Raw genomic sequence first — 25339 nt, forward strand, 5'->3', positions numbered from 1 at the left:
GTAATCAGTGCTATACATATGCACTGTCACTGTACAAATGACAATGGCAGGGAAGGGGTTAACAGTGTTGGTGATCAAGGGGTTAAAGGTGTGCCTCGTGCTTACTGACGTGTGTGGGGGGAGGGGACTGTGTGACATAGACGCAGATCGCAGGTTCAGCTATGCTGAATCCTGTGATCTGTCCCTGCCTGTCACAGAGAAGATCTGCCTGCTTTGTTTACACAAGCATGCGGATTTTCTCAGTCTTTCCCCGACGATCCGGGAAGATCCGGTGATCACCGCCTCTCCTCCCCTGGCCCGACTCCCACTGTGTCTGAATACAGCGGGAGGGAGCCTCCGGCGGTGCGCGCGCCGCAGAGAGATGGAGGAATCCAGCGACGTAGGTCTACATCGCTGCACCCAGCTGAGCAGCTCTGCTGCAGTAGCAGCAACGTGAGCGGCCGGCAAGTGGTTAAAAGTCAGCAGCTACAAAAAGTGTATCTGCTGGCTTTTAATAAACACAACCACCTGTCCCACGGTCCAGCGATGCGGCCGGGTTGGATGAGACTCTATTCTCTCAATCTAGTACATCTCTAGTGTGGGCACCCGGCTATGACAGCATGAGACCTCACAGCCAGGTGCGTGCTGCGCATGCGCGTCCTGAATGGATGGGTGATCTTCTAGGACCTCTGACAAGATTGCAGGGAGGGAGGGGGAGAGGTGAACTTCCGCCCGAGCCGCCTAGGCGGCCCGAGCGAAAGTGGGAGCAGGTATCTGTCAAAAGTAGGTACCCCCCCCCCCCCCCCAAAAAAAAATGACATGCCAAATGTGGCATGTCAGGAGTCAGGACCACTTAAAGCGGAAGTTCCACTTTTGAGTGGAACTCCGCTTTAAAACTATAATTTTGTCACCTTTGGATGTGTCAGTAAATTTTGGGTGTCGTGTCAGTAAATCTCAACCTATTAGGTTGGCAACAGTGTAGATGAGGATCATGGGAAACGTAGTTCCAAAGCATCTGGGGTACCAAGGTGGGCAAACTTACACAATCTGCTGGGGATCAAATAATTATTTTCCCCAGCTGTATAAATGGCGTACAGCTATAATAAGAGCATTATTCAGCTCTGGTTAGAGCTGGGAGGACAGGACTCAGCACCCATCTAATTTGGCGCTATAGGGTTAGCGCACCTCTACCAAAACAACTACCTGTGCAGGTAAGGGGGGTATAGGCGTCCGCATGGGGGGCAAGTGCCCCCCCCCGGAATCTCAACTTCCCCTTTAAAGTGGTTGTTAAAGCGGAGTTCCACCGTCTTTTTCTTCTTTCCGGATTTCTGTGGGGAAAAGCATGTTAAAAAAGAATTGGACGTTTTTTTTTTTTTTTTCACTTACCTTATTTTAGGGGCATCGCTGTCTGACTTCCTCCTTCTGCGCCCGCGGCCCCGGACGTCACTTCCGGTTTCGCATTGCTTCCTGGGAGATGTGTGTCATCAATCCCAGGATGCAATGGGAATGGCCGGCCGCTACTCTGATTGCTGATCGCAATCTACAGCGCATGCGCTGTAGATTGCGATCAGCAATTAGAGTAGCAGGCCGGCCATTCCCATTGCATCCTGGGATTGATGACGCACATCTCCCAGGACGCAACGCGCGAGATTGCGATCGGCATTCCGGGAGCCAGAAACCAGGAAGAGGAGATGGCCGCGCTCTGCAATCAATTTAGATTTAGAAGTAAGATTTTATCTAAATTCAATTACTGTCCTGTACTGTAATGTGGGGTTAGTGTAATTGGGGTATTTTTAGGATTGGGGGGGGGGGTATTTTTATCTAAAATATGTTTTTGTGGCCGGAACTCTGCTTTAACCACTTGCCGACTGCCGCACGACTATATACTACAGGCAAAGTGACGTAGAGCTACGTCGCGCGCCCACGCTCCCGCCCCCGCTCGTTCCCTGCCATCCCCGGAGGCTCCGATGTCCGCCGGCCACTGGCGATCTCCCGCTGGAGAGGGAGAAAGGCAGGCGGCTGATGTAAACAAAGCCACCTGTCACTCTCCCTGGTGTAAGTGCAGAGATCATACGATCCTGCTATGTAGGATCATATGTCTCTGTGATGATCTAACAAGCCACGCCCCCTGACAGTTAGAATCACGCATCTAGGGACACACTTAACCCCTTGATCACCAATAAAGTTAACCCCTTCCCTGCCAGTGTAATTTTTACAGTAACAGTGCATATGTATAGCACTGATTACTGTAGTAATGTCACTGGTACCCCCAAAAGTGTCAAAAATGTCAGTCAAGGGTCCGATCTGTCCGCCGCAAGGTCGCAGTACCGCAAAAAAAAAAAAAAAAAAAAAAAAGCAGATCGCTGCCATTACTCGTTAAAAAAAAAAAAAAATGACAAAAATCTTTCCCTTAGTAAACGCAATACCTTTTGCGCAAACCAATCAAAATACGCTTATTGCGATTTTTTTTTTTTTACCAAAAATATGTAGCAGAAAACAAATTGGCCCAAAATGTTAAAAAAATTTGATTTTTACTTTTTTTTGAGAATTTCATATAAAAAAATGTGAAAAATATTCTTTTTTTTTCAGAACTGTCGCTTATTTTTTTGTTTATAGCGCAAAAAATAAAAATCGCAGAGGTGATCAAATACCACCAAAAGAAAGCTCTGTTTGTGGGGAAAAAAAAGGACATCAATTTCATTTGGGTACAGCTTCGCACGACCGCGCAATTGTCCGTTAAAGTCACGCAGTGCCGAATCGCAAAATATAGCCTGGTCAGGAAGGGGGTAAAATCTTCCGGTCTTAAAGCGGTTAAAAATACGCTCATTGAGAATTTTTTTGTAGCTAAATACATTTTGGCCTAAATATATGACAAAAATTGAATATATTGGATAATTTTTAACTGTCAAAGTAGAAAAATATTGTTATTTTTTTCAAAATTTACGCTTTTTTTTATTAATATCGCAAAAAATGAAAAGCGCAGAGGTGACCAAATACCACCAAAAGAAAGCTCTGTTTGTGGGAAAAAAAGGACGTAAATTTTGTTTGGGTACGGAGTCGCACGGCCGCGCAATTGTCAGTCGCACAGTGCCGAATCACAAAAAGTGGCCTGGACGTAAAGCAGGAAAATCCTCCGGTCCTGAAGTGGTTAATAATCCTGTGTGCCCGTGCCGTTCTTTACCATTTTTCAGAGCGCCGATCGCCGCTCACGTGACCCCGCCAGCTCTCTCCTCCCCCTGTCTGACAGCTGCCTGCAGCGGGTTGGGCCGAGGATTCCCTGCTGACCTCAGTCGGGAGGGGAGGAGGAAAGGTCGAGGGGAGGCGGGTCACGTGAGCGGCAATCAGCGCTCTGAAAACTGGTAAAGAGTGGCTGATTTTTCCCCTTTAAAAAATAAATATTTCGCGAGTCGCGGCTTCACTGACATCAGCAGCTGCGCGGACCACTGTCCTCAGCCCCAGGTGCTATCATTCCAGGAGAGGGGGAACCCGGGGCAAGGAAATTGAGATTTGTGGCCCCCGTGCACAGAGGCACGTCACGTGATGTCACATGCAAGCATACGCCACCTGCACGAACCCAAAACCCTAGCCTTGTTGCTAGGACGTTGCTAAGACTCGACGCAAAGATTCAAACCCCCTCGCATGCGCTCTCTCTCCTGTCAAGCGGAGAAGGAACACTTGTAATGAAAGCGGCCATATTTACCTTTCTGGTGGCCTGTTTGCAGGTAATCAACCAGGTATATGAGTAGAATACCTGACCCCCCCCCCCATGCAGTGGTTCCTCCCACTATCTTGCAGAGTAGTATGAGCTAGCGGGAGATACCACTGTGTGTAACAGGGGGGGGCAGTCTGTGGATATTCACCTTGTTTTTCGTCTGATTTTATACAGACACCCCTGGAAATGTCAGTCACCTCCTAATATATGAAGATAGAGGGAGAAGAGTCCTGACAAGGCGCCATTACCAGTCACAGGGACTCTTCTTTCTGTCACAGGCAGCTCAGGCCTACTAAGGCTTCGGGCCTACTGAGCCCTTGACTGATATGTGATGTATGGGACATATTATCTAACATTCTACACACAGAGGATATTCTCTGCCTTCTCCTATACACATCCAATATCAGCACACACACATAGCGGGCTGTGCCCAGCACCGCCTGACAACCCTGCCCGTTCCGGACTACATTTCCCATCACCCCCCGCGGCGGAAGTCGGGGCTGTCCGCGGTGGAGTCAGGCGGGAGGAGGCCGCGGTGCATTGTGGGCAGTGTAGTCCGGAGGTGAGCGGCTTCCTGTACAAAGTGTAAAAGGCAGAATGTAGTGCGGGGATGGGGCAGGACGCCGGCTGCTGCTTCTAGATAGAGGAGGGTCCATGTGTGGAGAGCCAGAGGGCGGACAGCCACCCACAAAGCCCGGCCATGGAGGAGGTGGACCGCATCCTCATCCACACTCTGCGGACCTGCGGCACGTAAGTGGCCATCAGAGGGGGAGGGGTCATGTGACTGCAGTCCCCCCACCCCCACCCATCCATCAGGTCATGTATGGCTGGAGAATCATGGCCTTCATACATTTCCTACTTCAAGGGACTGTCCTCCATTGTGACCCCCAATCCCCTCCCCCCCTATACATGTCCCCCAACCCCTCCCCCAATACATGTCCCCCCAACCCCTCCCCCAATACATGTCCCACTTCAAGGAACTGTCCTCCATTGTGACCCCCTCCCCCCAAACCCCTCCCCCTATACATGTCCCCCAAACCCCTCCCCCCAAACCCCTCCCCCAATACATGTCCCCCAAACCCCTCCCCCTATACATGTCCCCCCCAAACCCCTCCCCCTATACATGTCCCCCAAACCCCTCCCCCTATACATGTCCCCCAAACCCCTCCCCCAATACATGTCCCCCAAAACCCCTCCCCCTATACATGTCCCCAAAACCCCTCCCCCAATACATGTCCCCCAAACCCCTCCCCCTATACATGTCCCCCCAAACCCCTCCCCCAATACATGTCCCCCAACCCCTCCCCCAATACATGTCCCACTTCAAGGGACTGTCCTCCATTGTGACTCCCAATCCCCTCCCCCCCTATACATGTCCCCCAAACCCCTCCCCCTATACATGTCCCCCAAACCCCTCCCCCCTATACATGTCCCCCAAACCCCTCCCCCAATACATGTCCCCCAAACCCCTCCCCCCTATACATGTCCCCCAAACCCCTCCCCCTATACATGTCCCCCCAAACCCCCTCCCCCTTATACATGTCCCCCAAAATCCCTCCCCCATGCATTTTCTCAAATCCCTCCCCCCAATCCCCTCCCCCTATACATGTCCCACCAAATCCCTCCCCCAATACATGTCCCCCCCCAAACCCCTCCCCCCTATACATGTCCCCCCAAACCCCTCCCCCTATACATGTCCCACTTCAAGGGACTGTCCTCTCCATTGTGACCCCCAACCCCTCCCCCCAATACATGTCCCACAAACCCCTCCCCCCGTACATAACCCCTCCCCATACATGTTCCCCAACTCCTCCCCCTATTCATGTCCCCTCGGCATGTGACCTTGGCTCCATCATTTCCCCCAGCCCTCATACTGCACATGTGACCCCCAGCTCCATCCGGTCCCCCCAACCCCCCTTCTCCACTCCCATACATGTGACCTCAGCCCCATAATAATTCCCCACCCCCAGAATATCTGCGACCTCAGCTCCATCATTTCCCCCCAGGCCCCCATACATGTGACCCCCCCAGCTCCATTGTGTCCCCAATTCAAGGGACTGGCCTCTTGATTGTGGTCCATGTCCATGGTTCCCCCAGAATACATGTGACGTCAGCCCCATTGGGTTCCCCCAGAATACATGGGACGTCAGCCCCATTGGGTTCCCCCAGAATACATGGGACGTCAGCCCCATTGGGTTCCCCCAGAATACATGGGACGTCAGCCCCATTGGGTTCCCCCATAATACATGGGACCTCAGCCCCATTGGGTTCCCCCATAATACATGGGACCTCAGCCCCATTGGGTTCCCCCAGAATACATGGGACCTCAGCCCCATTGGGTTCCCCCAGAATACATGTGACCTCAGCCCCATTGGGTTCCCCCAGAATACATGTGACCTCAGCCCCATTGGGTTTCCCCAGAATACATGGGACCTCAGCCCCATTGGGTTCCCCCATAATACATGGGACGTCAGCCCCATTGGGTTCCCCCAGAATACATGGGACGTCAGCCCCATTGGGTTCCCCCAGAATACATGGGACGTCAGCCCCATTGGGTTCCCCCAGAATACATGGGACGTCAGCCCCATTGGGTTCCCCCAGAATACATGGGACGTCAGCCCCATTGGGTTCCCCCAGAATACATGGGACCTCAGCCCCATTGGGTTCCCCCAGAATACATGGGACCTCAGCCCCATTGGGTTCCCCCATAATACATGTGACCTCAGCCCCATTGGGTTCTCCCAGAATACATGGGACCTCAGCCCCATTGGGTTCCTCCATAATACATGGGACGTCAGCCCCATGGGGTTCCTCCATAATACATGGGACGTCAGCCCCATGGGGTTCCCCCAGAAAATACATGGGACCTCAGCCCCATTGGGTTCCCCCAGAATACATGGGACCTCAGCCCCATTGGGTTCCCCCATAATACATGGGACATCAGCCTCATTGGGTTCCCCCAGAATACATGGGACCTCAGCCCCATTGGGTTCCCCCAGAATACATGTGACCTCAGCCCCATTGGGTTCCCCCAGAATACATGTGACCTCAGCCCCATTGGGTTCCCCCAGAATACATGTGACCTCAGCCCCATTGGGTTCCCCCAGAATACATGTGACCTCAGCCCCATTGGGTTCCCCCAGAATACATGGGACCTCAGCCCCATTGGGTTCCCCCATAATACATGGGACGTCAGCCCCATTGGGTTCCCCCAGAATACATGTGACCTCAGCCCCATTGGGTTCCCCCAGAATACATGGGACGTCAGCCCCATTGGGTTCCCCCAGAATACATGGGACCTCAGCCCCATTGGGTTCCCCCAGAATACATGGGACCTCAGCCCCATTGGGTTCCGCCAGAATACATGGGACGTCAGCCCCATTGGGTTCCCCCAGAATACATGGGACGTCAGCCCCATTGGGTTCCCCCATAATACATGGGACGTCAGCCCCATTGGGTTCCCCCAGAATACATGGGACGTCAGCCCCATTGGGTTCCCCCAGAATACATGGGACCTCAGCCCCATTGGGTTCCCCCAGAATACATGGGACCTCAGCCCCATTGGGTTCCCCCATAATACATGGGACGTCAGCCCCATTGGGTTCCCCCAGAATACATGTGACCTCAGCCCCATTGGGTTCCCCCAGAATACATGTGACCCCAGCCCCATTGGGTTCCCCCAGAATACATGGGACGTCAGCCCCATTGGGTTCCCCCAGAATACATGGGACGTCAGCCCCATTGGGTTCCCCCAGAATACATGTGACCTCAGCCCCATTGGGTTCCCCCAGAATACATGGGACCTCAGCCCCATTGGGTTCCCCCATAATACATGGGACCTCAGCCCCATTGGGTTCCCCCAGAATACATGGGACGTCAGCCCCATTGGGTTCCCCCAGAATACATGGGACGTCAGCCCCATTGGGTTCCCCCAGAATACATGGGACGTCAGCCCCATTGGGTTCCCCCAGAATACATGGGACCTCAGCCCCATTGGGTTCCCCCAGAATACATGGGACCTCAGCCCCATTGGGTTCCCCCAGAATACATGGGACCTCAGCCCCATTGGGTTCCCCCAGAATACATGGGACCTCAGCCCCATTGGGTTCCCCCAGAATACATGGGACCTCAGCCCCATTGGGTTCCCCCATAATACATGTGACCTCAGCCCCATTGGGTTCTCCCAGAATACATGGGACGTCAGCCCCATTGGGTTCCTCCATAATACATGGGACGTCAGCCCCATGGGGTTCCTCCATAATACATGGGACGTCAGCCCCATGGGGTTCCCCCAGAAAATACATGGGACCTCAGCCCCATTGGGTTCCCCCAGAATACATGGGACCTCAGCCCCATTGGGTTCCCCCAGAATACATGGGACCTCAGCCCCATTGGGTTCCCCCATAATACATGGGACATCAGCCCCATTGGGTTCCCCCAGAATACATGTGACCTCAGCCCCATTGGGTTCCCCCAGAATACATGGGACCTCAGCCCCATTGGGTTCCCACATTATACATGGGACCTCAGCCCCATTGGGTTCCCCCAGAATACACGTGACCTCAGCCCCATTGGGTTCTTCCAGAATACATGGGACGTCAGCCCCATTGGGTTCCTCCATAATACATGGGACGTCAGCCCCATGGGGTTCCTCCATAATACATGGGACGTCAGCCCCATGGGGTTCCCCCAGAAAATACATGGGACCTCAGCCCCATTGGGTTCCCCCAGAATACATGGGACCTCAGCCCCATTGGGTTCCCCCAGAATACATGGGACCTCAGCCCCATTGGGTTCCCCCATAATACATGGGACATCAGCCCCATTGGGTTCCCCCAGAATACATGTGACCTCAGCCCCATTGGGTTCCCCCAGAATACATGGGACCTCAGCCCCATTGGGTTCCCACATTATACATGGGACCTCAGCCCCATTGGGTTCCCCCAGAATACACGTGACCTCAGCCCCATTGGGTTCTTCCAGAATACATGGGACCTCAGCCCCATCGGGTTCCTCCATAATACATGGGACGTCAGCCCCATGGGGTTCCCCCAGAAAATACATGGGACCTCAGCCCCATTGGGTTCCCCAGAATACATGGGACCTCAGCCCCATTGGGTTCCCCCATAATACATGGGACGTCAGCCCCATTGGGTTCCCCCTGAATACATGTGACCTCAGCCCCATTGGGTTCCCCCAGAATACATGGGACCTCAGCCCCATTGGGTTCCCCCAGAATACATGGGACGTCAGCCCCATTGGGTTCCCCCAGAATACATGTGACCTCAGCCCCATTGGGTTCCCCCAGAATACATGGGACCTCAGCCCCATTGGGTTCCCCCAGAATACATGGGACGTCAGCCCCATTGGGTTCCCCCAGAATACATGTGACCTCAGCCCCATTGGGTTCCCCCAGAATACATGTGACCTCAGCCCCATTGGGTTCCCCCAGAATACATGGGACGTCAGCCCCATTGGGTTCCCCCAGAATACATGTGACCTCAGCCCCATTGGGTTCCCCCAGAATACATGGGACTTCAGCCCCATTGGGTTCCCCCAGAATACATGCGACGTCAGCCCCATTGGGTTCCCCCAGAATACATGCGACGTCAGCCCCATTGGGTTCCCCCAGAATACATGTGACCTCAGCCCCATTGGGTTCCCCCAGAATACATGTGACCTCAGCCCCATTGGGTTCCCCCATAATACATGTGACCTCAGCCCCATTGGGTTCTCCCAGAATACATGGGACCTCAGCCCCATTGGGTTCCTCCATAATACATGGGACGTCAGCCCCATGGGGTTCCTCCATAATACATGGGACGTCAGCCCCATGGGGTTCCCCCAGAAAATACATGGGACCTCAGCCCCATTGGCTTCCCCCAGAAAATACATGGGACGTCAGCCCCATTGGGTTCCCCCAGAATACATGGGACGTCAGCCCCATTGGGTTCCCCCAGAATACATGGGACCTCAGCCCCATTGGGTTCCCCCAGAATACATGGGACCTCAGCCCCATTGGGTTCCCCCAGAATACATGTGACCTCAGCCCCATTGGGTTCCCACATTATACATGGGACGTCAGCCCCATTGGGTTCCCCCAGAATATATGTGAGCTCAGCCCCATTGGGTTCTTCCAGAATACATGGGACCTCAGCCCCATTGGGTTCCTCCATAATACATGGGACGTCAGCCCCATGGGGTTCCCCCAGAAAATACATGGGACCTCAGCCCCATTGGGTTCCCCAGAATACATGGGACCTCAGCCCCATTGGGTTCCCCCATAATACATGGGACGTCAGCCCCATTGGGCTCCCCCTGAATACATGTGACCTCAGCCCCATTGGGTTCCCCCAGAATACATGGGACCTCAGCCCCATTGGGTTCCACCAGAATACATGGGACCTCAGCCCCATTGGGTTCCCCCAGAATACATGGGACCTCAGCCCCATTGGGTTCCCCCAGAATACATGGGACCTCAGCCCCATTGGGTTCCCCCAGAATACATGGGACCTCAGCCCCATTGGGTTCCTCCCTAATACATGGGACGTCAGCCCCATGGGGTTCCCCCAGAAAATACATGGGACCTCAGCCCCATTGGGTTCCCCAGAATACATGGGACGTCAGCCCCATTGGGTTCCCCCATAATACATGGGACGTCAGCCCCATTGGGTTCCCCCAGAATACATGTGACCTCAGCCCCATTGGGTTCCCCCAGAATACATGGGACCTCAGCCCCATGGGGTTCCCCCAGAAAATACATGTGACCTCAGCCCCATTGGGTTCCCCCAGAATACATGTGACGTCAGCCCCATTGGGTTCCCCCAGAATACATGGGACCTCAGCCCCATTGGGTTCCCCCAGAAATCATGGGACCTCAGCTCCATTGGGTTCCCCCAGAAAATAAATGGGACCTCAGCCCCATGGGGTTCCCCTAGAAAATACATGGCACCTCAGCCTCATCGTGTTCCCCCAGAATACATGTGACCTCAGCCCCATGGGGTTCCCCCAGAACACATGTGACGTCAGCCCTATTGGGTTCCCCCAGAATACATGGGACCTCGGCCCCATTGGGTTCCCCCAGAATACATGTGACCTCGCCCCATTGGGTTCCCCCAGAATACATGTGACCTCAGCCCCATTGGGTTCCCCCAGAATACATGTGACCTCAGCCCCATTGGGTTCCTCCATAATACATGGCACCTCAGCCCCATTGGGTTCCCCCATAATACATGGCACCTCAGCCCCATTGGGTTCCCCCAGAATACATGGGACCTCAGCCCCATTGGGTTCCCCCATAATACATGGGACCTCAGCCCCATTGGATTCCCCCAGAATACATGAGACCTCAGCCCCATTGGGTTCCCCCAGAATACACGTGACCTCAGCCCCATTGGGTTCTTCCAGAATACATGGGACCTCAGCCCCATCGGGTTCCTCCATAATACATGGGACGTCAGCCCCATGGTGTTCCCCCAGAAAATACATGGGACCTCAGCCCCATTGGGTTCCCCAGAATACATGGGACCTCAGCCCCATTGGGTTCCCCCATAATACATGGGACGTCAGCCCCATTGGGTTCCCCCTGAATACATGTGACCTCAGCCCCATTGGGTTCCCCCAGAATACATGGGACCTCAGCCCCATTGGGTTCCCCCAGAATACATGGGACCTCAGCCCCATTGGGTTCCCCCAGAATACATGTGACCTCAGCCCCATTGGGTTCCCCCAGAATACATGGGACGTCAGCCCCATTGGGTTCCCCCAGAATACATGTGACCTCAGCCCCATTGGGTTCCCCCAGAATACATGTGACCTCAGCCCCATTGGGTTCCCCCAGAATACATGTGACCTCAGCCCCATTGGGTTCCCCCAGAATACATGTGACCTCAGCCCCATTGGGTTCCCCCAGAATACATGGGACTTCAGCCCCATTGGGTTCCCCCAGAATACATGCGACGTCAGCCCCATTGGGTTCCCCCAGAATACATGTGACCTCAGCCCCATTGGGTTCCCCCAGAATACATGGGACCTCAGCCCCATTGGGTTCCCCCATAATACATGTGACCTCAGCCCCATTGGGTTCTCCCAGAATACATGGGACCTCAGCCCCATTGGGTTCCTCCATAATACATGGGACGTCAGCCCCATGGGGTTCCTCCATAATACATGGGACGTCAGCCCCATGGGGTTCCCCCAGAAAATACATGGGACCTCAGCCCCATTGGCTTCCCCCAGAAAATACATGGGACGTCAGCCCCATTGGGTTCCCCCAGAATACATGGGACCTCAGCCCCATTGGGTTCCCCCAGAATACATGGGACCTCAGCCCCATTGGGTTCCCCCAGAATACATGTGACCTCAGCCCCATTGGGTTCCCACATTATACATGGGACGTCAGCCCCATTGGGTTCCCCCAGAATATATGTGAGCTCAGCCCCATTGGGTTCTTCCAGAATACATGGGACCTCAGCCCCATTGGGTTCCTCCATAATACATGGGACGTCAGCCCCATGGGGTTCCCCCAGAAAATACATGGGACCTCAGCCCCATTGGGTTCCCCAGAATACATGGGACCTCAGCCCCATTGGGTTCCCCCATAATACATGGGACGTCAGCCCCATTGGGCTCCCCCTGAATACATGTGACCTCAGCCCCATTGGGTTCCCCCAGAATACATGGGACCTCAGCCCCATTGGGTTCCACCAGAATACATGGGACCTCAGCCCCATTGGGTTCCCCCAGAATACATGGGACCTCAGCCCCATTGGGTTCCCCCAGAATACATGGGACCTCAGCCCCATTGGGTTCCCCCAGAATACATGGGACCTCAGCCCCATTGGGTTCCTCCCTAATACATGGGACGTCAGCCCCATGGGGTTCCCCCAGAAAATACATGGGACCTCAGCCCCATTGGGTTCCCCAGAATACATGGGACGTCAGCCCCATTGGGTTCCCCCATAATACATGGGACGTCAGCCCCATTGGGTTCCCCCAGAATACATGTGACCTCAGCCCCATTGGGTTCCCCCAGAATACATGGGACCTCAGCCCCATGGGGTTCCCCCAGAAAATACATGTGACCTCAGCCCCATTGAGTTCCCCCAGAATACATGTGACGTCAGCCCCATTGGGTTCCCCCAGAATACATGGGACCTCAGCCCCATTGGGTTCCCCCAGAAATCATGGGACCTCAGCTCCATTGGGTTCCCCCAGAAAATAAATGGGACCTCAGCCCCATGGGGTTCCCCTAGAAAATACATGGCACCTCAGCCTCATCGTGTTCCCCCAGAATACATGTGACCTCAGCCCCATGGGGTTCCCCCAGAACACATGTGACGTCAGCCCTATTGGGTTCCCCCAGAATACATGGGACCTCGGCCCCATTGGGTTCCCCCAGAATACATGTGACCTCGCCCCATTGGGTTCCCCCAGAATACATGTGACCTCAGCCCCATTGGGTTCCCCCAGAATACATGTGACCTCAGCCCCATTGGGTTCCTCCATAATACATGGCACCTCAGCCCCATTGGGTTCCCCCATAATACATGGCACCTCAGCCCCATTGGGTTCCCCCAGAATACATGGGACCTCAGCCCCATTGGGTTCCCCCATAATACATGGGACCTCAGCCCCATTGGATTCCCCCAGAATACATGAGACCTCAGCCCCATTGGGTTCCCCCAGAAATCATGGGACCTCAGCTCCATTGGGTTCCCCCAGAAAATAAATGGGACCTCAGCCCCATGGGGTTCCCCTAGAAAATACATGGCACCTCAGCCTCATCGTGTTCCCCCAGAATACATGTGACCTCAACCCCAATGGGGTTCCCCCAGAACACATGTGACGTCAGCCCTATTGGGTTCCCCCAGAATACATGGGACCTCGGCCCCATTGGGTTCCCCCAGAATACATGTGACCTCGCCCCATTGGGTTCCCCCAGAATACATGTGACCTCGCCCCATTGGGTTCCCCCAGAATACATGTGACCTCAGCCCCATTGGGTTCCCCCAGAATACATGTGACCTCAGCCCCATTGGGTTCCCCCAGAATACATGGGACCTCAGCCCCATTGGGTTCCCCCAGAATACATGGGACCTCAGCCCCATTGGGTTCCCCCAGAATACATGGGACCTCAGCCCCATTGGGTTCCTCCCTAATACATGGGACGTCAGCCCCATGGGGTTCCCCCAGAAAATACATGGGACCTCAGCCCCATTGGGTTCCCCCAGAATACATGGGACCTCAGCCCCATTGGGTTCCCCCAGAATACATGGGACCTCAGCCCCATTGGGTTCCCCCAGAATACATGGGACCTCAGCCCCATTGGGTTCCTCCCTAATACATGGGACGTCAGCCCCATGGGGTTCCCCCAGAAAATACATGGGACCTCAGCCCCATTGGGTTCCCCAGAATACATGGGACGTCAGCCCCATTGGGTTCCCCCATAATACATGGGACGTCAGCCCCATTGGGTTCCCCCAGAATACATGTGACCTCAGCCCCATTGGGTTCCCCCAGAATACATGGGACCTCAGCCCCATGGGGTTCCCCCAGAAAATACATGTGACCTCAGCCCCATTGGGTTCCCCCAGAAAATACATGGGACGTCAGCCCCATTGGGTTCCCCCAGAATACATGTGACGTCAGCCCCATTGGGTTCCCCCAGAATACATGGGACCTCAGCCCTATTGGGTTCCCCCAGAAATCATGGGACCTCAGCTCCATTGGGTTCCCCCAGAAAATAAATGGGACCTCAGCCCCATGGGGTTCCCCTAGAAAATACATGGCACCTCAGCCTCATCGTGTTCCCCCAGAATACATGTGACCTCAGCCCCATGGGGTTCCCCCAGAACACATGTGACGTCAGCCCTATTGGGTTCCCCCAGAATACATGGGACCTCGGCCCCATTGGGTTCCCCCAGAATACATGTGACCTCGCCCCATTGGGTTCCCCCAGAATACATGTGACCTCAGCCCCATTGGGTTCCCCCAGAATACATGTGACCTCAGCCCCATTGGGTTCCTCCATAATACATGGCACCTCAGCCCCATTGGGTTCCCCCATAATACATGGCACCTCAGCCCCATTGGGTTCCCCCAGAATACATGGGACCTCAGCCCCATTGGGTTCCCCCATAATACATGGGACCTCAGCCCCATTGGATTCCCCCAGAATACATGAGACCTCAGCCCCATTGGGTTCCCCCAGAAATCATGGGACCTCAGCTCCATTGGGTTCCCCCAGAAAATAAATGGGACCTCAGCCCCATGGGGTTCCCCTAGAAAATACATGGCACCTCAGCCTCATCGTGTTCCCCCAGAATACATGTGACCTCAACCACAATGGGGTTCCCCCAGAACACATATGACGTCAGCCCTATTGGGTTCCCCCAGAATACATGGGACCTCGGCCCCATTGGGTTCCCCCAGAATACATGTGACCTCGCCCCATTGGGTTCCCCCAGAATACATGTGACCTCAGCCCCATTGGGTTCCCCCAGAATACATGTGACCTCAGCCCCATTGGGTTCCCCCAGAATACATGTGACCTCAGCCCCATTGGGTTCCCCCAGAATACATGTGACCTCAGCCCCATGGGGTTCCCCCAGAATACATGTGACGTCAGCCCCATTGGGTTCCCCCAGAATACATGTGACGTCAGCCCCATTGGGTTCCCCCAGAATACATGTGACGTCAGCCCCATTGGGTTCCCCCAGAATACATGGGACCTCAGCCCCATTGGCTTCCCCCATAATACATGTGACCTCAGCCCCATTGGCTTCCCCCAGAATACATGTGACCTCAGCCCCATTGGGTTCCCCTAGAATACATGGGACCTCGGCCCCATGGTGGTTCCCCCAGAATACATGGGACCTTGGCCCCATGGTGGTTCCCCCAGAATACATGGGACCTCAGCCCCATTGGGTTCCCCCATAATACATGGGACCTCAGCCCCATTGGATTCCCCCAGAATACATGTGACCTCACCCCATTGGGTTCCCCCAGAATACATGGGACCTCGGCCCCATGGTGGTTCCCCCAGAATACATGGGACCTCGGCCCCATGGTGGTTCCCCCAGAATACATGGGACCTCGGCCCCATGGTGGTTCCCCCAGAATACATGGGACCTCGGCCCCATGGTGGTTCCCCCAGAATACATGGGACCTCGGCCCCATTGGGTTCCCCCAGAATACATGGGACCTCGGCTCCATTGGTTTCTCCCAGAATACATGTGACCTCGGCCCCATTGGGTTCCCCCAGAATACATGGGACCTCGGCCCCATCATGTTCCCCCAGAATACATGTGACCTCAGCCCCATGGTGGTTCCCCCAGAATACATGGGACCTCGGCCCCATCGTGTTCCCCTACCCCTACAAAATACATGTGACCCAAAACTCCATCATGTCCCACTTCAAAGGACTCTCTTCTTTATTGTGGGGACTACTCCTTTAACATCTTCCACATCATGTGACTTCATGTATAGCTTCACTTTCACTGTGCCTTGCTTCATCTTCTCTATGTCACGTGACTGCGGCTATACTCTGTTCTTTCCCGATCATGTGACTTCCTGTCTAGGATCTTTGGCCTCATCATGGCCGTCTTCAAGGAACATTCCTTCTCATCGTTCCTCCCTGATGTCATGTGGTCACTGCTTCCTCATACTTCACGTACAAAATCAGCAGGGGGTCAAATATTTATTTTTCCCTCACTGTGTGTGTATATGTATATATGTGTATATATATATATATATATATACACACATTTTTTGTAAGGAGTGTATATTTATTGGTGTAATTGGAATGTATTTCTTTTTCCCCCCTCTAGGGAAATTCCGGAAGACGTGCAAAGTGTGCGGCAGTTCACCACAGAGCTGATTGTAGAGGCGGTGGTGACATGTCTTCGCGTGATCAACCCCTCCGTGTCCTCCAACCTCAGTCACATCCTGCCCCCTGGGATGTCTGCCCGCTTCCGTATAGGCACCAGCCTGGCGCAGGCTTGTCAGGTGAGCGGGGTTATTCAGGGAGGTTGAGCGTCTTTGGGAGGAATTTTTTATATTTTTATTTTTTTTTTGTTAAAGGAAATTATGTAGGGTGAAAATGCTAGTCGCCTGGCTGTGCCTTCGAGGCTTTTTGAATCATTCACCTGGATTAAACTACTACCGATGATCTGCTCATTTTAAAGCAGAACTAAACCCTCCTATCCTATAAAGACAAGGAAGATGCCATCTTGGCCTCTGTTTGATCTGCGGTTGCCATGGTGCACATATGATTGGTTATGACACCATCCATATGACGGCTTGACAGTTTGGTTGCAAGCACAAGCAACTGAGACAGTTATCCAGGGCCGCCGATGGGGGGGACCACCAGTCCCGTAGGGGCCCCGGGCACACAGAGAATCAGTGTGGTCAGGCGGAGGGGCAATTACAGAAGGAAGCCCTGTGCGGCTCTCTGCAGAAGCTGAAAGCCAGTTTCTCCCCCTCCTGCCAGCTTTCAGCTACTGCATGGAGAAACACAGGGCATTGTTCCTGTAATTGCTTCTCAGACACCGATCCCCCCTCCCTGATCTGCCTGCTTCTGTTTGCCCCCCTTTCACTGTGCCCCCCTACAGCACTGCAGGCTTCCCTATATATATTGTGTGTGTGTGTGTAAATTAGGGATAGACCGATATGCACTTTCCCCGATGTATCGGCCCCGGAACTGCCCAATATTGCCGATATTTTTGTGAAGTCATTCTGCCTTCTTAGGCCGCCTCCCTCGCCTGGAGTCGGGATTAGTCTCACAGGAGTGTATCACAGCCATACACCCACCCACAGCAGCCCAGTGCCAGCCAGCCACCCACATCCACAGGCCCTGTACCTGCCAGCCACCCACAGGCCCTGTACCTGCCAGCCACCCACAGGCCCTGTACCTGCCAGCCACCCACAGGCCCTGTACCTGCCAGCCCACCACAGGCACTGTACCAGCCAGCCACATCCACCGGCACTGTACCAGCCAGTCACCCACAGGCCCTGTACCAGCGGGCCACGCACAGGCCCTGTACCAGCGGGCCACGCACAGGCCCTGTACCAGCCAGCCAGCCACAGGCCCTGTACCAGCCAGCCCACCACAGGCACTGTACCAGCCACCCACAGGCACTGTACCAGCCAGCCACCCACAGGCACTGTACCAGCCAGCCACCCACAGGCACTGTACCAGCCAGCCACCCACAGGCACTGTACCAGCCAGCCACAGGCACTGTACCAGCCAACCACATCCACCGGCACTGTACCAGCCAGTCACCCACAGGCACTGTACCAGCCAGCCACAGGCACTGTACCAGCCAACCACATCCACCGGCACTGTACCAGCCAGTCACCCACAGGCCCTTTACCAGCCACCCACAGGCACTGTACCAGCGGGCCACGCACAGGCCCTGTACCAGCCAGCCACAGACACTGTACCTGCCAGCCCACCACAGGCCCTGTACCAGCCACCCACATCCACAGGCACTGTACCAGCCACCCACATCCACAGGCACTGTACCAGCCAGCCCACCACAGGCACTGTACCAGCCAGCCCACCACAGGCACTGTACCAGCCAGCCCACCACAGGCACTGTACCAGCCAGCCACGCACAGGCACTGTACCAGCCAGCCACGCACAGGCACTGTACCAGCCAGCCCACCACAGGCACTGTACCAGCCAGCCACGCACAGGCACTGTACCAGCCAGCCACGCACAGGCACTGTACCAGCCAGCCACGCACAGGCACTGTACCAGCCAGCCCACCACAGGCACTGTACCAGCCAGCCCACCACAGGCACTGTACCAGCCAGCCACAGGCACTGTACCAACCAGCCACAGGCACTGTACCAGCCAGCCACATCCACCGGCACTGTACCAGCCAGTCACCCACAGGCCCTGTACCAGCGGGCCACGCACAGGCCCTGTACCAGCGGGCCACGCACAGGCCCTGTACCAGCCAGCCAGCCACAGGCCCTGTACCAGCCAGCCAGCCACAGGCCCTGTACCAGCCAGCCCACCACAGGCACTGTACCAGCCACCCACAGGCACTGTACCAGCCAGCCACCCACAGGCACTGTACCAGCCAGCCACCCACAGGCACTGTACCAGCCAGCCACAGGCACTGTACCAGCCAGCCACCCACCTACCACAGGGTGCCAGCCATTAAGCATTAAACAAAAATTAACATGTTCAGTACCAGATTTGTGTCAAAAATTGTCTTTATTTATTTTTTTTTTTTGTCTTTATTTTTCAAAACTTTAAATGTAAAAAATATCGGCCCATATCAACCGATAAAATATTGGTAGTATCGGCCCTGAAAAAAAACGCGCCTTTTATTTTATTGTACAATTTCTTAAAATTATTTATTACGATGTTTATATATATATATATATATAACATCGTAATAAATAATTTTAAGAAATTGTACAATAAAATAATTGTAAATATTTTTAACATTTAAAAATAATATTTTTTTTTTTTTATAATGTAAAAAACAAATAAGTGCTAATTCACACAGGTTCTCTGTTTATGTTTGTGTCCGCTAATAATGATTTTAGTGTATTTTTTGTGAAAATATTGTCCTAAAATATTCGGGGGGGGGGCCCTGCCAGGTAGGCTGTATGGGGGCCCTATGATTTCTGACAGCAGCCACAGAATGTAACTATGTTGGAAAACTGTTAACTCTACAGGTTTTGTTTGACTTTAAAGGTTTAATCCTGCTTTTGAATGAATTAAGTCATTATCAATCCCCTCCTCTCCTGATCTCTATTGCCATTTGCCCTCCTCTTACAGCTATTTGCCTTTCCTGCCATCATATATGCTCTTCCTCATGTATGGGCATGATCTTTAGGGTTGGTGTCAGTCACGGTATTGTTGTTCCTTAGCATTAGATGAAAGAACACATACCTGGCATCCCTTTAGACGTGCATCTCTGCTGGCCACTAGGTGCTGCAGACGTTAGCTGTGCAATCTGCTAATCAAGCAGATTGCACAGCTAAAGCCTACAGCACCCGGTAGTCAGCGGTGAAGTGCATACATGTCTAAAGGCCATTGGGATGTGTTCTTCCATGTAACACTAGAAGCAGGGTGCTGTGATGTTTGCAGGAGCCTGCTGGCCCTTCCCACCACACTCGTTCTTGGCTACAGAGCAAAGGCCAGCAGAATGACCCAGCGATGATGTCACAAGAGGTAGTTCTTACAAATGTAATAATTGCTTGATAATCAGGGGAGCAAAGGAAAATTTTTAACTGCATACGTAACGTTTCAGGTTAATCACACTCCAGCATGTACACTATATTGCCAAAAGTATTGGGACACCCCTCCAAATCATTGAATTTAGGTGTTCCAAACACCTCCATGGCCACAGGCGTAACTCGCTCACGTGATTGCCAATCACTTCAAAAACAAGATTGATGCAATTCATGGGGGCATCTCCACTGCACAGAGTCCTGATTTCAACCCAATGGAACACTTTTGGGATAAATTAAAGCGGAGACTGCAAGCCAGGCCTCCTCATCCAACATCAGTGCCTGACCTCAGAAAGGTGCTTCTAGAAGAATGGTGAAACATTCCCATAGACACTCCTAAACCTTGTGGACGGCCTTCCCAGAAGAGTTGAAGCTGTTATAGCTGCAAAGGTTGGGCCAACTCAATATTGAATCCTACGGTCTAAGACTGGGATGCCATTAAATGTTATGTGCGTGTAAAGGCAGGTGTCCCAATACTTTTGGCAATCTAGTGTATGTTTATGATGGGGAGCTAATATTTCATGATTTGGATCCCTCAGGACCTTGGATACAGCGGAGAAGTTGGCTACCAGACCTTCCTGTATAGCAACGAGCCAGATATCCGGGCGCTTCTGATTTTCCTCGCTGAGAAACTGCCCAGACACTCCCAGGAGGACGCCCACCAACCAGCAGGTATGTGTCCAACTGGGGGTTCAGGAGGGGGGTGTGCCAGATCTCATTTCAAGATGGCCGTGCCTACAGCAACAAGTATTAGGAATTGTATTTATGATAGGCCAGGTGAGGATCCTCCCTAATATCTGTCTGGAATTCAACTTTAGGGCTGTGGAGTCAATGGAATCTTAAGGAGGCTGTTAAAGCAATGGAAGGAATATGATGAGTAGGCGGAGATGGAATAGAGGGAGTGGCTGTGGAAGCAGCTTCTATAGAAGGAATGGGAGGAACAGTTGGCCGTAGACGGAATGGGAGGAGTGGCCAGAGAAGGAATGAGAGGAGTGGTTATTGAAGGAATGGGAGGAGTGGTTATTGAAGCAGTCACTCTGGTGGGAATGAGAGGAGTGGCAGTGGAAGCAGCCACTGTGGAGGAAATTGGAGATTTGATTGGCCATGGGAGGAGTGGCCCTGGATTGGAGGAGTGGCCATGGAAGGAATGGGAGGAGTGGCTGTGGAATTGGCCGCTGAAGCAGCCAATGTGGAAGGAATGAAAGGAGTGGTCGGCCGTAGAAGGAATGTGAGGAGTGGCAATGGAATGAATGGCTGCTAAGGCAGCCACTGTGGAAGGAATGGGAGGAACGGTTGGCCGTGGAAGGAATGGAGAGAGTGGCCAGGGGTGGAATAGAGGGAGTGGCCGGGGGTGGAATGGAGGGAAGCGACCGCTGAAGCAGCCACTGTGGATGGAATGAGAGGAGTGGCAGTGGAAGCAGCCACTGTGTAGGGAATGGGAGGGTGGGCTGTGAAAGGAATAGGGGAAGCAGCCACTGTAGATGGAATGGAGGAGGTGGCCGGAGATGGAATGGAGGGGGTGGCCGGGGATGGAATGGAGGAGGTGGCCTGGGGTGGAATGGAGGGGGTGGCCGGGGATGGAATGGAGGGGGTGGCCGGGGATGGAATGGAGGGGGTGGCCGGGGATGGAATGGAGGGGGTGGCCGGTGATGGAATGGAGGGGGTGGCCGGTGATGGAATGGAGGGGGTGGCCGGTGATGGAATGGAGGGGGTGGCCGGGGATGGAATGGAATGGAGGGGGAGGCCGGGGATGGAATGGAGGGGGAGGCCGGGGATGGAATGGAGGAGGTGGCCGGGGATGGAATGGAGGAGGTGGCCGGGGATGGAATGGAGGAGGTGGCCGGGGATGGAATGGAGGAGGTGGCCGGGGATGGAATGGAGGAGGTGGCCGGGGATGGAATGGAGGGGGAGGCCGGGGATGGAATGGAGGAGGTGGCCGGGGATGGAATGGAGGAGGTGGCCGGGGATGGAATGGAGGAGGTGGCCGGGGATGGAATGGAGGGGGTTGGCCGGGGATGGAATGGAGGGGGTGACCGGGGATGGAATGGAGGGGGTGGCCGGGGATGGAATGGAGGGGGTGGTTGGGGATGGAATGGAGGGGGTGGCCGGGGATGGAATGGAGGGGGTGGCCGGGGATGGAATGGAGGGGGTGGCCGGGGATGGAATGGAGGGGGTGGCCGGGGATGGAATGGAGGGGGTGGCCGGGGATGGAATGGAGGGGGTGGCCGGGGATGGAATGGAGGGGGTGGCCGGGGATGGAATGGAGGGGGTGGTTGGGGATGGAATGGAGGGGGTGGCCGGGGATGGAATGGAGGGGGTGGCCGGGGATGGAATGGAGGGGGTGGTTGGGGATGGAATGGAGGGGGTGGCCGGGGATGGAATGGAGGGGGTGGCCGGGGATGGAATGGAGGGGGTGGCCGGGGATGGAATGGAGGGGGTGGCCGGGGATGGAATGGAGGGGGTGGTTGGGGATGGAATGGAGGGGGTGGTTGGGGATGGAATGGAGGGGGTGGTTGGGGATGGAATGGAGGGGGTGGCCGGGGATGGAATGGAGGGGGTGGCCGGGGATGGAATGGGAAGAGTGGCCATGGAAAGCATGGGAGGAGAGCGGCCAACGAAGCAGCCACTGTGGAAGGAACGGGAGGAGTGGCTGGGGATGAATTGGAGGGAGTGGCCGTGGAAGGAATAGGAGAAGCGCCTGCCAAAGCAGCCACTGTGGAAGGAATAGGAAGAGGAGCACTCGGCCGTGGATGGAATGGGTGGAGTGGCTGTGGAAGTGGCCACTGTGGAGGGAGGGGGAGAATCGGTCGGCCATGGGAGGAGTAGCCATGGAAAGAATTGGGGGAGTGGCCATAGAAGCAGTGGCCATTGAAGGAATGGGAGGAATGGCTGTGGAAAGAATGGGAACACAGGTCGGCCATGGAAGGAATAGAGGGAGTGGCCATAGAAGAAATGGGAGGATCGGTTGGCCATAGGAGGAGTGGCCATGGAAGGAATGGAGGAAGTGGCTGTGGAAGCAGCCATTTTGGAAGGAATTGGAGGATCAGTTGGCCATGGAAGGAATGGAGGGAGCGGCCTTGGAAGCAGCAGTCATGGAAGGGATGGGAGAAGCGTAAAATAAATTATGTAAAGAATCATTCAGAGTTTCTTAGGAGGACAAGTAAAAGGGAGATACTTCATTATATATATATATATATATATATATATAGACCAGGATTTCAATTTTTTACTTCTCATATGAGACTTCTTTAATACCAAAAATCCAAATATAAATGTCTGTCTTGTTTACGGACATAGCAACCTGTTATACTGCCACCTACAGGAGGTTTAGGACACTGGCAAACAGAACAATAGTAAGCCATCCCCCCGCACATGAACCCTCTTCTACTCGGCAAATCAGAGATTTGAAAGGTTGCCATAACTCAGCAATGAAATGGATTTTTGCTCTGTTTGTAGGCAAATCTGCTGTATTACAGAGAGAGATCGCATCCAAGATAAAGCAGCAGCTATCTCTTCCCTGGGTCCCTCCGATGTGCCGGACAGCTGCTGCACAAAGATCCCAGGTTAGTACTCGGCACCAACAGAGGGGGGGGGGGTCAGCAGTGCTAAAAATGTTGTGATTTATCTGTGTATCCTGGTCTAGGCCATAGATTCCATTCATATATTGGAAGTAAGGTACCGGTCCTGTCACGTTGCCGGGCAGAGATTCGAATCTTCCTCTATTTTATCCAAAATCGTCAGGATTTTTTGGGAATGCATGGAATTCTTAAGGGCACTTGTGTGGAGTACTGAGGCAGGGTGTTTTCAGCACCTGTTGGCCCCTCCCACCAGCCATGATCCACCTGCATTGCATAGAGAAGCACAGAGACCCAGCTTTAGGATTTTGTGGTCTGCAATACAGGGAAAAGCCATAATTTATAATTTTTCTTTCTATTTTTCCTCCCCAGAGCATGTGTTTGTTGCATCGTTTTCAGGCTCAGCCGCTGTCTTTGGCCGGTGACCATTCTGCAAAGTCCATCCCACCTGGTGAGAGCTCTTATTCTTTACAGTACATTGGTGAAAAACATGAAGACCCCGAGGGGGGGGGGGGGTTTACTAAATCTGGAGCACTGAATCTGGTGCGGCTGTGCATGGTAGCCAATCAGCTTCTAACTTCAGCTTGTTTCAATTAGGCTTCGACAATAAAACCTGGAAGCTGATTGGTTTCTGTGCAGAGCTGCACCAGAATTTGCACTCTCCAGTTTTAGTAAATCAACCCCTGATATGTACAGTTATACAATACATGGGCTCCTCCCCATCAAAATAAAATAAAAATGGAAGGATCGTTCAGCCATGGGAGGAGTGGCCGTGGAAGGAATGGGAGGAGTGGCCGTGGAAGGAATGGGAGGAGTGGCCGTGGAAGGAATGGGAGGAGTGGCCGTGGAAGGAATAGGGGGGAGTGGCCGTGGAAACATTGGTCGTGAAGGGAATGGGAGGAGCAGCTGTGGAAGGAATGGGAGGACCAGGCAGCCATGGGAGGAGTGGCTGTGGAAGGAATGGGAGGACCAGTCAGCCATGGGAGGAGTGGCTGTGGAAGGAATGGAGAAAGTGGCTGTAGAAGGACTGGGAGGACTGATCGGCCATGGGAGTGGCTGTGGAAGGAATGGGAGGACCGGTCGGCCATGGGAGGAGTGGCTGTTGAAGGAATGTGAGGACCAGTTGGCCATGGGAAGAGTGGCTGTGGAAGGAATTGGAGGACCGGTCGGCCATGGGAGGAGTGGCTGTGGAAGGAATGGGAGGACCAGTCGGCCATTGGAGGAGTGGCTGTGGAAGGAATGGGAGGACCAGTCGGCCATTGGAGGAGTGGCTGTGGAAGTAATGGGAGGACCGGTCAGCCATGGGAGGAGTGGCTGTGGAAGGAATGGGAGGACCAGTCGGCCATGGGAGGAGTGGCTGTGGAAGGAATGGGAGTGGCTGTGGAAGGAATGGGAGGACCGGTTGGCCATGGGAGGAGTGGCTGTGGAAGGAATGGGAGGACCGGTCGGCCATGGGAGGAGTGGTTGTAGAAGGAATGGGAGGACTGGTCGGCCATGGGAGGAGTGGCTGTGGGAGGACCGGTCGGCCATGGGGGGTGTGGCTGTGGAAGGAATGGGAGGATCGGTCAGCCATGGGAGGAGTGGGTATGTTTCTTCAGAGTGCATGCGCCGATGACGTCGACTCTACCAAGATGGCTGCCTCCACACACAGACACAGCACAGAGCAAGGCATAGTAAGCCAGCAATTGTGAAAAGAATCGGCTACCGGCAGATCAGACAATACGGGTGACTAGTCCTTCACACTCTGCCTGCCTTTTTTGGGGCAGAGCTTTCAGAGGTCATGACCTCTTTGGTTCTGGGCGGTTTCCAGGCTGGT

The 25339-nt window shown here is 54.0% G+C and overlaps 1 protein-coding gene across 1 annotated transcript in view; it reads left to right on the forward strand.

Annotated features, from left to right (window-relative positions):
- Window positions 1-4225: 4225 nt before the first annotated feature.
- Window positions 4226-25339, forward strand: part of CCDC22 (CCC complex scaffolding subunit CCDC22) — a 46414-nt gene continuing 25300 nt past the window's right edge. Inside the window, exons 1-5 of the mRNA XM_082263464.1 lie at window positions 4226-4441; window positions 16522-16699; window positions 20488-20620; window positions 23405-23511; window positions 23896-23974. Coding sequence (XP_082119590.1) covers window positions 4392-4441; window positions 16522-16699; window positions 20488-20620; window positions 23405-23511; window positions 23896-23974 — 547 coding nt within the window. The 5' untranslated portion in view covers window positions 4226-4391. The remainder of the gene's footprint in view (window positions 4442-16521; window positions 16700-20487; window positions 20621-23404; window positions 23512-23895; window positions 23975-25339) is intronic.

This window comes from Pelophylax lessonae (genome assembly GCF_965119305.1).
Source record: "Pelophylax lessonae genome assembly, chromosome: 7".
Taxonomy (NCBI): Eukaryota; Metazoa; Chordata; class Amphibia; order Anura; family Ranidae; genus Pelophylax; species Pelophylax lessonae.